The 13,695-nt window shown below is 59.1% G+C and overlaps 1 protein-coding gene across 3 annotated transcripts; it reads right to left on the minus strand.

Annotated features, from left to right (window-relative positions):
• Positions 1-309: 309 nt before the first annotated feature.
• On the minus strand, positions 310-13,695 carry CAPN11 (calpain 11). 3 transcript variants are annotated; one of them, XM_086743716.1, is made up of 22 exons: positions 13,578-13,695; positions 10,324-10,606; positions 9,676-9,745; positions 8,082-8,200; positions 7,806-7,939; positions 7,470-7,638; positions 6,790-6,873; positions 6,616-6,701; positions 6,327-6,401; positions 5,749-5,909; positions 5,500-5,669; positions 5,256-5,267; positions 4,754-4,965; positions 4,583-4,622; positions 4,250-4,312; positions 3,843-3,900; positions 3,680-3,744; positions 2,791-2,859; positions 2,581-2,659; positions 2,010-2,126; positions 1,871-1,929; positions 310-1,630 (listed from the first exon to the last, which is right to left on the minus strand). In XM_086743716.1, exons 2-22 carry the CDS (start codon positions 10,567-10,569, stop codon positions 1,604-1,606), a joined length of 2,115 nt encoding a protein of 704 aa, XP_086599842.1. In that variant the 5' UTR covers positions 10,570-10,606; positions 13,578-13,695; the 3' UTR covers positions 310-1,603. The 3 variants fall into 3 exon arrangements, 1 of the variants encoding a protein (XP_086599842.1); XR_015258029.1 differs by lacking the exons at positions 310-1,630; positions 1,871-1,929; positions 2,010-2,126; ... (2 more) ...; positions 3,680-3,744; positions 13,578-13,695 and adding an exon at positions 12,583-12,878 and having other exon boundaries at positions 4,250-4,622; XR_015258030.1 differs by lacking the exons at positions 310-1,630; positions 1,871-1,929; positions 2,010-2,126; ... (2 more) ...; positions 3,680-3,744; positions 13,578-13,695 and adding an exon at positions 11,109-11,127 and having other exon boundaries at positions 4,250-4,622.

Here is a 13,695-nt window from a genome sequence, read left to right on the forward strand (position 1 = left end):
TGCTAACAGCATGCTGCTTGCTCTCCCTTTGAAGAGCAATGCTCTCTTCCACCTCTTTTCCATGGTGCTGCCCCTGCGTGTCGGCGTTAAGACCCTCCTGCAAAGGAAGAGGCGAGTTTTATAAAATCCTAGGGGATATGGACCCCACCACCCCCACAGCAAGACCTGTACCCAGTGCTGTTCCTCCATCCATGGCCCAGGCTGGGCAAGCAGCGTGCCTTCGGCTTGGCTCCACGTCTCATCCCCCCAGCCCAGGCCCAGCGAGCAGAGGGAGGACGCGACCCCCCAAGTCACTGCCCGGGCCACACATCCAACAGATCTTGGTTTATTCCCGGAGTGTGTGGTGAGCGGGCGAGGAAGCGAAGCTGCCAGGCGGGCAGCAGTGGTTATTGCTGCAGGCGCGTCCTCCAGTGACGACAGGGGTCTGGGAGAAGATAACTGCCTGCCTGCCTCTACAGGGCAAAGGATGGGCTGTCGCCCACTGCCAAGCTGGAGCCTCCCTGTTACCCCAGAATAAGGTGAGGGGAGTAGGGGAGCACAGAGAAGTGCAAATATGTTGGCACTGGGCCAAGGAGCCCAAGGGAAGAGGAGAGTGTAACTATGAGAGGGTGAGGGAAAGGGGGGGAAACTTCCCCCCCCCCAGCTGTGTGCAGGAGAACGCGACCCCCTAAACCACCCTCCCCCTCCTCTCTGGGGGAAGGCATTGCCTCTTGGGTGCTGCCCCCCCAGCCCTGGTGTGGGCCATAAGCAGGGGCAGCAGATGCCTCAGGAGTGCCCAGGGATGGGAAAGGAGGCCAGGCTGCTGTGACAGTGGTGGTACTGCTGTGCCCACGTGGGAGAGGAGCTTCTGCTGCACTACAGGGTGGCACATGTTCACATGGTGGGGGAGCCCCCAAACATTCAGTGCTTAAGTTGTGGGGCTTGACCCAGTGGTGGAGCAAAGGCAGGGGCATGGAGGTGGGAGGGATGTGTTGAAGGCCACGCAGAAAGAGCCAGTGGGCTCCATGCTTTGGTCGTGCTTAGTGGTTATGAGTGCAGTGCAAGGGCTTCAAAAAGAAGAGTATGGCCCTTCCTCTTCCCAGAAGGCCACTCCGACTCCCCAGGAACCCGCTGCCTCTGTCTGAGTAAGGCAGTACCTGCTGATGCTCCCAGGTGTGCGCAGAGACAGGCGATGCGTGCCAGCAGGGATGGGACAGCGCTAGAACAAGCGATACGAGTTCCCCCTCTCTTCCCCCTGCAGCTCCTGCCCCTCCCTGCTCTGCAGGCAGTCCCCAGCCTGCCCCTTCACTCCCACCAAGCTGGGTGCAGGGATGCACAGGTGCCCCATGCTGCTCACCCTCCTCCTGTTCTGGGGTGGGGAGAGAGGAGGGAGGGAGTGGAAAGAAGCGCAGCCCGTAAGAGGAGAAGGCCATCCCCTGCCTGCCTTCGACCCTTGGTCCACCAGAGAGGGTGCTGTGAGGCTTGCTGGGAGGCAGGACTGGTGGCTCAGCGTAGGATGGAGCAAGGGGAGAAGAGTATCCTGTGTCCACAGATCCAAGGGGAGGCACTTGGAGGGGGCCTGGCCCGCTGAGGTGTCCCAGCCGCAGCGGATCTGTTGTGTCTCCTAGCCGCACATCGTCAGCAGCAGCCACTGGGAAGAAGAGGGAGAAAGGATGAGCAGGGGCTGGTGCATTTTCCATATGCCCTCATGTCAACTTTGACAGCTCTCCAGGAAAAACAGAGCCTGCAGCAATCCCGTTTTCTCATCTTGACCTTCATGGGTTCTCTCCCTACACAAGGGGCTGGGGGGCTTTCCACCACCCACCCCAGGTGCCCCATTCACTGTAATGCCTTGTCCCCCACCCCATCTCCCACTGGGCTGAGTTCTCACCTCGGAGAAGTTAATGACGGCAGTGCCGGTGCCATCGGGGTCCATGCTGTAGAAGAACCCTGCAAAGGAAAGGCACAAGAGCAAGGTGAGCAACACGTCCTTTTGTCCCTGTCCTCCCTGTCCCAGAGCCACCACTCACTGAACATGGCCTCTAGCTTCACAAGGCAGGAGACAAAGTTGTCAAAGTCCACACCCATGTCAGCGTCGGCATAGCGGGCCACCACCACCTGATGCAGCTTGTTGTTCAGCTTGAAACCTGCAAGGCAGAAAGCAGTCAGCACCCTAGGGAGGCAGGAAAGGAGGGTTTAACTATGGAAAGTCCATGCCCCCACCCAAAGGGGCCACCAACCCACCCAAGGAAGGGGACAGTGTCCAGCTTCAGCAGGAAGAGGAGATGCTCTCCCTGGAGCCACATGACTAGTTAGCTCACTGATTCCCCCCCCCCAGGCCTCTGCTTTGCCAGGATGGGACCCTGCAGGTCAGAGGAGGACAGAGGCTGGGACCACCTTGCATGCATCCCTAACTCCAAGGCTCCAGCACTTGGCCCAGCTGGGATGAAGAGACCCCAGCGCAGGCATGGGCCACATCTCACTGCCACAACAGGTGGCAGCAACAGGCTGGTTTCACTCTTCTCCAGCCACATGGGACTGAGCTCTGACAGCAGGAGCCCCCTCTCCCCAGCTCCCAGCCTCATCCTTCTCCAGACCTACCAGCTGACTCTAGAGCCATGCGCATCTCATAGGAGCTCATGGTGCCCGACTTATCCAGGTCGTGCTGGCGGAAGATCGTCTGCAAAAACACCACAGAGGAGATGAAGGGCAGGCTCTCCTGTGGCCTCCAGCCTGGCTGTCCCCTCACCCTGCTGACCCAGGAGGGGTGCTACCCCTCTGCAGTGCATCATGACCCCCACTCCTCCTTACTAGCCAGCTCCGGATCTTGTTCCACAGGATCTGGAACTCCACCAGCCCGAGGCGGGCACTGCCATCTTTCTGGGGAGCAGAGGGTCAAGGAGAGAGTGGCCAGCAAAGGGTGTGGCATAAAGGCAAAGCCATCAGATCCCAGCCACCTGAGGTGAGAAGATCCTGGCCACACTTGACCTGCCCAATTTTCCCCCTGACTTCCCCTCTCTGTCCTGCAGCATCAGCAAGATCAGAGCCTGCAACCCAGTGGGGAAAGTGAAACTGACTGCCATGCCACTCCCCAGGAGCAGACATGCTACTGATGTAGGAAGCACATTGCTATGGTGTCCTCAGAGCAAAACTGGGCTGGCCTGCAGCAAAAGGGGACGCTGCAGGGCCAGGTTGGAGAAGGGCTTGGAAGGGTTCCTCTACCCTTGCCTGACCCCTCAGCTGCATGTCCTTTTGCAAGCAGAAACACAGGCCATGGCTCCTGCTGCTTTACACCTCTCACCCTCAACTGTTGGACAAGATGGTTTCGGGGGAAAGAAACCCAACAGCCCTCGTTCCCGTCCAGCAGCGCCTCAAAGGCATCACAGCTTGTCAGGCTGGGGAGCCTGAGAGCAAGGGAAGCACAGAACGCTTCCTCCCGGAGCGGGGCTCGGCTGGGCTGCTGGCAGCAGAGCCAGGACCCAAAGCACACAGAGGAGCTGACGGCCCTTTGCGAAAAAAACTGCTGCTAAAGCCCAAGGGTGTAAGGCCCTGAAGCCACAAGGATCCCTTCCTTCCTTCCTCTGGATGAACAGCCTCGGCGTGGCTGGAGAGCTGAGCCCCAGCTCCCGCAGAGGAGCCTTGCTACCAGCAGGCTGAGCACCAGGGAAGCTGGTCCCTGCCTGCAGCACCAAGAGGATACATCCATCAGGTTGACCATGTTGCGGCAGGAGTCCAGACTGAACCCATCCGTCTTCAGATCTTTGTCTGAGGAGGAAGGAGAAGGTTGAGCATGTGCATGAAAACCCAACCTCCTGAGCAGGCCTGGGCCGCAGGGAGCAAGGGGCGGGAAGGACAGTGCTTACGTCTAGCGATAACTCTGTTCAGAATAGTCCGGAGCTCGAAGACGCTGATTTCCATGTCCTGCAGCAGGAGCAGAGTTAGCAGCACCCCTTGCCTGCTCTCCATCCCACTTGTGGCCATTCTCCCCCTCCTGCCTAAACATCTCTGCCTTAGTCACAAAACATCAGTGTGCCATTGCATTTCTGGCATGCCCAGAAGAGTTTGGCCCACAGCTGGATGCCCCTTCCCCAAACCTGCTCCCGTCACACCACCCCTGGGGGCAGCTGGGCTGAGCTGTGGCAGAGATGGACTTGTCTGCAGGATTGGACTAAGCAAGAGTGGGGTGAGCTGGAGCTCTCACAGCCAGAGGTCCTGTCCTGTCCCCTCCTCAGGTCTAGGGCCTCCCAGAGCTCAGTGCCGCCATACCCACCTCCCCTGCCAGCTGCTGGAACATGTTCTTGAAGCCATCCTCTATGTCATCCTCAGTTATTTCCTCCAGGGGTGACGCAGGGCAGAAAAAAGAGGTTAGTGGTCAAACCCGAGCTCTGCCTTGCCTCCCAGGCTCAGCAAACCCAAACTGGAAGGGAAACTCTTCTTTGTTCTTCTCATCTTTGTTACTTCCCATATCCCCACCACCTCGACCCTGCCAGCCTCTCTCCAGCCACAGCAACGTGCCAAACCCAAGCAGCCACCTCTTGCCTGCAGCTCCCCCTCCCAAGCCCCAGAGCCTCAGCACCAACCAAACCAAAGTGGTGGCTCCCACCTCATCTGCAAGATCTGCTGAGATCTCCTCATCCAGCTCCCTGGGGGCAAGAAAGGAGGAAAAAAAAAATGTGATGAGGGGGCTCCCCAGCCCACCAGCCAGCTGCCTGCAGTGGGGTGATGTCCCACCGCTCACAGACACAAGCCATTGCCTGGTCAGGTAGGGACTCACATCGTGTCCGACTGCTTCTCGGTAAAGACCCGCAGGATGAAGTCGGCCTCCTTGTGCGGCTCGAAGGTGGAAGGCACAACGATGTACTCGCCGGGGGGCAGCCGGATCTGGTTGCTCACCTCCCGCAGGTTGATGAAGGTCTCGGACCGTGCCCGCGACTGGTTTCGCAGGAAGAAGTCCTTCTTCAAGTGCACGTTCTGGCTGCCCTGGGCCTGGGGGAATGAACACGCTTGGGGACCACAGCCCCACAATGGAGCCAGGGGACCTACAGGGAGTGGCAGGACAAAAGCCAGTCCCTGTTGGGCAGGGCAGAGATGTCCCAGTAGGAGCCATCCCTCCCGTATGGGGGTGCCCAGTGCCCACTAGCACCCTAGCCACTGCCAGGGAGGTGGGAGCTCCCACACCACTGGGTGCAGATGCATGCATTTGTATTAACCCATTCCTGCCCACTCTTGCGCTTCCCTCCAAGAGGGGCTAGGCTCCACAGTGGCTCAGGACGTACCTCCTCAGGAACCTGCGGGGAGGAGAGAAAAGGGAAAAAAAAAAAAAAAAAAAAAAAAAATCAGAATCCCAGTACTTGCCCCCATCCCTTACAGCGTGAAGAGCACGGGACAGGGGACATTAACCCACAGACTGGCCAAAGCAGGTAGGAAAGGTTTCCTTGAGGACTGAGGTGCCAGGTCCAGGTAGGACTGGCAGGGCTGAGCTCATCCCAGGGAAGCAGCATCTGGGCGGGCAGGGGTTACCTCGTAGACAGCGAAGCCGATGGTGTGCATGTCGCCCCCCACTCGTCGTTCCCGCCGCCGATGCTTCTGCATCAGAGCCACCAGGAAGCTGCAGGCCACCTCATCGTCCCCAGGGTCATCATCCTCTTCCAGCAGCTTGATCTTAAACTGGGGGTTGATCCAGAACGTGGCTGGGAGGAAGAGGACATGTGCATGAGACACCCGGCCCAATCGTGCTGCCAAAAGCAGAGATGCTGGGGGTAGAGGTACCTGGGTGATTCCTGCAGCCCCCGGCAGTGCTCCCCCGGCGCCATGTGCCCTCAAACACCTGTGTGTGCCACCTGCTGAGCTCGTCCTTGGTGAGGGCATCAGGGGTCAGGTTGCAGATTTCCAGCCTGGAGAACTCTCTCATGAAGTCCCGGAAAGACATCCTGCATGAGGTGGGCAGAGGCTGAGGCCAGGGCACTGCTGCAGGGCGGGGAGGAGAACGCAAGCACCTCCGGACCCAGCCAACATTTTGGAAGAATTAAGTGACAGCAAGATCTTTTACCTGGAGCAGTTATAGCTCATTTAAAGCCCGCTGCTGGGTTTGGGGGAGAAGGGATGTTTACCCTTCCTAGATGTTTATTTTGCATTTAGTTGGGCTCAATTTCCTTGAAGGGAGGAAAATGATTAACTAGATCAGATGAGAAAACGCTAGCAGGCTCTCCGGTGCTGGAAACCCAGCTCATAAAGGCAGCTCATGTGTTTCAGGTGGATCGGGACCGTGGGATCTCTCCCCAGCTCCTCTGGTCCTTCTCAGGCTTGCTGCCGAAGAAAAGCAGCGCTTTACTCTGGCACTCACTCACCAGAACTCTCCGTCCTCCATCTTCAGCTGCAGCTCTTCCCTGTCACCAGGGTCAATGTTGTCCCACTCAGAGGAGCTGGAGTCACAGGAGAGCGATAATTAGATGAGGACGACTCAAGGTGAATCGAGAGCACTTCAGAGCCAGCCCTCAACCGCCCCCCTCACCGATGCGAAGGGCACCGCATGCTGTGAACTTCCCCTCAGCAGTGCGGTGCACTCAATTGCAACATGTGCAGTGCTCGCTGGCCTGCCAGCAGTAATGGGAATGACGTCCCATCTGTCCAACTCACCCATCGCTCCAGGCTCCAGTCCACTCCACTTGACCCCAGGGGTTCCGGATACGGATGAGCTGTTCCTGCTGACCCCGGTAGTTCACCTGCCGGCCACCAGACACAGGAGGTTGAGTCCTATGCTAAGAGACCAGGCTGTTTTATTGTTATTAAAGTCTCCCATAGCCAACTCACTTCTCTGAAGGCTGTGACAGAATAGGCGTGGCCCTTCACCAGCTTCTTGAAGGTCACTGCTTCCATATCAAAGGCACTTGTGATCTGAGGAGAAGGCACAAAGCTCAAGTGAACGTGATTAAATTCAGGTAGTCCTATCCCTACCCCTTTCCTCCACCATGTGGAGAACTCCCCTCACTTTGCACTGCTCCAACCAAGAGAAGAAGCAGGTACCAGCACCCTCTGCTCAAAGGCTGCTGGCTGAGGACAATGTAAGGACAATTTTCCAGACAGAAGACCCTAAAGATCCATCAATGAAACACTCAAACTTCAGAAAGCAAGAAAATGCTTCCATGAGAGGTAACAGATGGAAAACCCTGCTCCAGATAATTCTCAGATGCTGACACAAGACATGGCCAGAGCTATAGGCAGACCCTTGTTTAACAGCCCACGCTTGAGACGGGCATTCCCGCTCCATCCAAAGGAGCCTGTTGCCAGCAGCTGGGCTGCAGCCCCACTCGCTGCGCCCCGGGGCTGCCACACTGGCTCTGGAAAGGGTGCTCTGCTAACAGGGGAAAGATAGAACCTCCTGCCCAGTGTCCCCTCCAGTGAGGAGACCGTTGACACCATCTCAGGTTGCAAGGCCTTGCTTTGGCCACCGCTGGCACAGAGCCCTTGGCTCATCCCGGCGCACCACTTACATCAATGGAGCAGCCCAGCAGGGAGCCCCTCTCCAGCGCCTTGCGGATGATGTGGCCCATGTTGCGTGGCGGCCGTTTGAGGTCATACATCTCTGCCACGCCACCAGTGAAGTCCTCGAAGCCCTCGGTGGTGCTGCCCCCTGAGAGCGCCTCGTAGCAGCCGTTCAGCCTGAGCACCAGCCGGTAAGAGGGGTACGTGGGGTGACAAGGACACAGCACACCGCTGCTCCCCAGGCACCCAGCACAAACAGGGGCAGGGATAGAAGAGACCCCTCCCCTCCACCCCGAGCAGTGAGGTTCCCCACCTGCCCACACGCCCGCCACAAGGGTACCCACTTGGCATAGGCCTTCTCCAGCAGAGCACTCCAGAACTCGGTGCACTCTGCCGAGTGCACAAACAGGAGCTCCCCGTCCTTGGTGGGCAGCTGGTCGTCCACCACCACGTCCACCCACTCGCCGAACTGCCAGATCTGGGGTGTCAGGAGAGAGCAGAGTGAGCTCAGAGCATCACATGACTTGCTCAGCCCTACCCCAGAGAGATGCCCTCAGCCCACCGCTCTCCCTCCCACCCTCAGCCCACCAGCCGTGGAGAGCCAGGAGCTCCCAGCCCACCTGGAAGTGGAAGATGCCAGCATAGTCATCCTGGAAGCTCTGCCCGTGGGGCACTACGCGGTGCAGGAGCTCCTCATTGAGTGTGAGGGAGCCGATTGCAGCCAGCAGCCAGCAGTCACCTGGGGAAGGAGAGGAAGCCAGTGTGAGCACCCACCACCTCCCTAGCTGGGGACGGTAGGCGGTGGATGTGTAGGAGCCTGTGGCGTGCTCTCCTTGCAAACGTTTGGGGTTCCCCAGCTCAAAAAGCACACGGAGAAACCAGGGAGGGTCCAGCAGACAAACGGAGCTCATGGAGCCAGGATCGTTCAGCCTGCCTCAGAGAGAAGTATCAGCCCAAGGAAACAGGGAATGACCCTCCCTGAGCTGGAGCCTGCGTCCAGACCACCACATACTGTCAGCACCAACAGCCCCCTCCTACAGACGTTTATCTAGACCCTCCTGGGACTCATTCGTGTGATTGCCCTCCGCACCTCAGACAGTGAGTTCTGCAGTGGAATTACACTTTGCATTTAAAAGAATATTTTATCAAGCGAGAGGTTTAATGCTGCTGCCCCGGCTTCTCAAATTGCGGGCAACACCACTGCACTTTTCCTTCCAAGTGCTTTTAACCACAAGTGCTGCTCCAGGCCAGCGCTGCGCTCTAATTTTTTTGCCTTGGTTCCCCTGTCTCTTTTGCCTTTGAAGCCTGCCACACCTTAGCCTTGAGCCTGCATAACCTGTACCGGGCTGTGGTTTGACAAAACGGAATTTCAGACTTTCTAAAGACCAAATGAATGCCATCGCAGTGCTCCGGGCTGTTACATACTCCAGTTACCACCTCAGGTTTGTTCTAATTACTGGATGCATTAAATGTGGTCAGCCCTGAAGCCAGCGTGCTGTGTGTGCTAAGGTACATGATAGTCCCAATCAAGTGCCCAACTTGATCCAGATCGGGATGACGCTCTTGGTGGTACCCAGATCTGGTTCCGATGACCACGAAATCCCAGTTGCCAGCCCTGCCAGCCTACCCAGCCCATTGACACTGCTCTCCTTGTCTCTTGTGCCTTTGCCTTGGGAGACACACCCCTGGAGCAATGACAAATCACCACTTGTACTTCACGGCTCTCCTCTCAGTTCCCATCTGCCACACCACGTTGCTTTGCAAACACTGTCATGACTTCACCTCAGTTTGTTACTGCCATCCAGCTGCCATCCTCCACCAGTTACCAAAGCAGTGAGCTCTTTGGAGCAGCTCCTGGCATTGTTGTCGGCATGTGTAAGGCATGGATCCGCCCAGCATCTCCCCTGACCTTAGCACAGTCAAGCTGGGCACACATCAACCCATTTTTGTGGAGCCTTAACCTAGAGCCACCAGCAGGCACAGGGTGTTCCCTGCCTTTCAGTTTCCACCACACTAAATGGGAAGGAAACCTTTGGTACACAGGTTGCGCAGAGGCTGGCATGAAAACGTGATGCACGGGCCTGGGGAAAGGAGCTGTGAAACTGGTCCCCCCTCAACCTCACACAAACACCTCTTCTCCATGCCATGCCACACCACCCCTACCCGGCCACCGCTCTCTGGACCAAGGTCTGGGGACAGAGCTCCGGCACTCACCCAGAGCCCCCTGGCAGATGTCTGTCCGGGTTGCACCACCAACGATGAACTGAGGGTCATCCACTAATTCCTGTGGGAGGAGGAGAGAATCAGATGCTGGTGCTGAATCTCAGCAGCGCCTGGGCTTTTTGGGGGCTGGCACCCTCTGCAGCTCTGACTCGGGAGGAAGTGTATATGGTCCCCGAGAGGTGCACCCCACCTGTCCTCTGCCAGGGAAATCTGCTTGACTGCAACCCCAAGGCCATCACAGTAAGGCAAGGCAAGGCCTTCTGCTGAAGCCACGGGAGGACACAGCTAAATAGACTAACGGCATTCCCCGACACTCATTGTACCAGTGGATATACACTCTCAAAAGCCCCAGTCACTGAAGGTGACACATCCAATGCCACAACACCTAGAAGCAATGACATAACCCACCCATAACCCAGCCCATGGTCTGCTGCCCAGAGGAAGCAGGGCCTGCTAGACATGATGCTTTTCCGAGCAGACGCTCATGGGGCATTGCTCTAGGCTCTTGGGAAAAGAGCACTCAAGGGACTTTGCGCACGGAGAGGAACAGGCCAGGGCCAGGCTGCAGCTTGGCAAAGCACATCAGTGCAGACATGGCAGGACCAGCCCAGCTGGAGGAGAAGCAAGCCCAGCACTTACCGACGGACGCTTCCACTCCACCCCCCGTGTCTTGCTGGAGTGAGGCCCCAGCTCCTTGAATCCGAGGGCGGAGGGGCCGGCTGGGAACTGGGGATCCCTAAAGAGGGTGCCGCTCTCAATGCACTCCTGTTTGAGGGTCTCATAGTCCTGGTTGAGGTACTTGATGGAGTTGTTGTGTTGGCCGACCCCCTCGGCTCTCAGGCGGTCCCTCTGCAGACGGGCAGCCATCCCACCAAAGGGCATCATAGCCGGGCACCAGCAGCGCTACCTTCAGCTCCGCTCCCTGCAACGAAACGGGCACGGCGGGCTGAGGCATGGCCCGGTACCTGTGCACTGCCCTGGGGATATCAGCCACTTCACACAGTGCCAGGCTCGGAGGCCGGATCCCCAATTCCCCACCACACCCACAGCAGGGACCTTCTCCGTCAGCATTGCCCTGTGGCACCGAGGCACACAGGGTATTCCCAGGGTGGGCCCACGCGCAGGGAGGACCTCCCCAAATCCCATCCCTGGCAGCAGCCCTGTTTTGAGCTGTGGCCTCCAGCCCAGCCATGGCAGCCCTACTGTCTGTAGGGACGTCGGAGAAGCAGAGCCGCTTCGAGTGTTGGCTGGGAGGAGGTAGCCCACCAGCAGCAATGCTGCGGCTCTCCAGTCCTGTCCCGTCCCGTCCCTGCTGCAGGGAAAGGCCGAGCCTGGAGGAATTTCCGGCACTTTTCTGTCCCCGACAGCCTCTCCTCCCGGCACGCAGCTTTCCAGGACCTTCCCTCGTCCTGGCTCCTCCTCACCCGTCGCAGCTGGGAGGGCGTCAGCGGCCATCTCACAGCTTCTGCCAGCCCCAGGCGCCTCTCCCTCGAAAGAGCTGCCAGGGCACTGAGTCAATAGGGTCGGGAAGGGAGGAGCCCAGTGGGGTGCAGAAAAAGCTCTATCTATGGGGCCAGAGGAAGACGAGGGAAGGAAGAGGCGGGACGGCCCTTCCCAGCACACCACAGGCACAAGCAGGGTGACTCAAATTTCACCAGCGGCCAGCAGATCAGCCTGATGGGAGGCAGCGGGGAAGGGACGCGGGGTGCAGCGGGGTACCCTGGCACCAGGAGATCCGGGCAAACCTCCCGCACCGCACCAGTCCCATGCCCTTGCGAAAGCCTCGCCACAGGCCTTCCTCCCAGAGAGGTTTAACCAGCAGCTCATGGCTGGGCGCTTCGAACCGGCGTGACACAGCTGCCAGGCATGCCTGGCCCTGCAGCCCTGCCCCACTGCACCCGCTGCCATGGGGCAAGCTCCACATCCCCTCCCTGCGCCCAGCCACCATTGACCCCGCTCAGGCATCCGCAGCAGGAGCCAGTGCCCGTGCCCATCCCACCGCCCGGGCTGGAAGGGGCCGCTGGGGGCCGTCTGGTTCAAGCCCCCCCATGCAAGCAGGGTCACCTGCAGCCGGGCCGTGGGGCTGGTGCCACCACCACAGGCCCACCGGCGTTTGCGGCTCACCCTGCCCTGCTTCCCAGCCATCTCAGCTCCTGCTCAGCGGGGCTGGTGCTGAACACTTTAAATGTTTCTCTGCGCAGGTCAGCAGAGCGATCCTTGGGTAAATAACCCTGGAGCCAAAATCCCACTCAAAGCAGCGGGCTCGCATGCCAGCGCTGGCCTGCTGCCTCCCCAGCACCCTGTCCCAGGGGAGCAGGGTGCAGCCTGGCTCCGGAGAGGCGGCTCTCCTTGTCCCGAAGTTGTGATAGCTAAGTGAAGGCAGGCAACAGCAAAAAGGGTGCAAGCTCTTGTCATGTGTATAGGGCACAAACCTGGCTGCTAACCCAAGGGGCTGCCCTAGCCAGAAGCTTTTCAGAAAGAAAATCTATGCCTCCCCATCACTCCGCCTGCCCTGGGATGCTCTAAACCCACTATCCTTCTCCAAGGCAGTGCCAGCCTTTCTCTCCTCTACAATGGCCCCAAATCTATGAAGCTCAGCACTTTTTCATCATCTCTTCCCTCCCACTCCAGCTCCGCAGCCAGCACCCTGGCAGCCTTTCCCAGTGGCAGGGCGCTCATTGCCTGCAGAGCTGGCAGGATGGCTCCTCCGGTCGGAGCCGCTGCCCAGAGCCCAGGGGGGCTGCGAGAGAAGGAATCCCAAACATAGCCGCCCGCACAACCTCCAGCTCCCACCTCACCACCTCCCCAGCACTCACACAGCAGCCTGCCGAGGGCTGGGGAAGCCCCCCTCCCCACAGCCCCTGCCAGGCTCCCTGCACCCTCTCCCACCCTGCCTACCGGCACTGGACATGGCTGCGGACACGGGCACCATGCAAGTTATTCTTAGCTCTGTGGCTCAAAATACTCGGGAAGGTTGTGCTCAGTGGCAGACGGAGGTCACGCAAGCGCAGAGTGAGGAAAAACATTTCAGACCCCAGGATGGGACAGGAACCATGCAGAGCCTTGAGCAGCGGGGTGGGTTGCTGACACCCCCGAAAGCTGATGCTGATGGTCACTGCAGGTCCTCCACGGGAGAGGAAAGTGCGTGCAGGGATAAGCCAAGCCTGCAGGACAGTTTTCCACACCAGGCAACATCCAACCACAATATGATGCTTTCAGAATCGGAGCCACCTCTGGTCCCTTCCAGGTGGGAGCAGAAAGACACGCCGGTCCCCGCATGGTCCCTGCCACCTCCTGCACCGTAGCCCGTACTGACCCGCCCCCGCCCCTGGACAGCATCATCGCTGAAGTCCAGCCAAAAATCTCTGCAGACCTCTGGTTCGCCAGCTGCTATCGGAGACCGAAGGAAGGGGGAGCTCCCTTCCTTAAAACAGCCCGGCCGAGCCCGGGCACCGCATCCTGCCGCATACTCAGCTCGGGGCGAGGAAGCCAGAGTCGCCCCTTAGGGTCCCAAAACTGCGCAAGCAGCTCTCGGGCCCTTCCCAACCCTTCGGGTCACCAAGACTCCTCGTTTCCCACAATCTCCCCTTGACGTTCCCTCGCCCACTCGACGAAACCCCGGCCTTGCCTTGGAGGTCAGCACCGCATCCCGCCTGGCTGCGGTATCCGGTTGACTCGCCGCCCTGATTTGGGAAGAGTCTGGGTGTCTTTGCGGCTACGTTATCTAACGCAACAATCCCCGCGGATAAAAAGGGGAGGGGTGGAGGGGGGATAGGCAAGCCTGGAGCAGCTCAGAGCCCAGGGGAAGCAGCCGGGGGCCACCCCCCACCCCGGTGCTAGGGGTCGGATAAGGGTGAGGATGAGGATGGAGGAAGGGGGGATGATGGACTTACGGAAGCTGCCGCCGCCACCGCCCTGCCCGCTCCAGCCCAGCCCGGCTCGGCACGGCCTCGCGGAAGGTGGGGTTTGGGCGGGCAGGATGTGCGAGCAAAGCCGAGAGGGAGGTGGGAG

The sequence above is a fragment of the Chlamydotis macqueenii genome, chromosome 3, assembly GCF_036417535.1.
Source record: "Chlamydotis macqueenii isolate bChlMac1 chromosome 3, bChlMac1.mat, whole genome shotgun sequence".
Lineage (NCBI taxonomy): Eukaryota > Metazoa > Chordata > Aves > Otidiformes > Otididae > Chlamydotis > Chlamydotis macqueenii.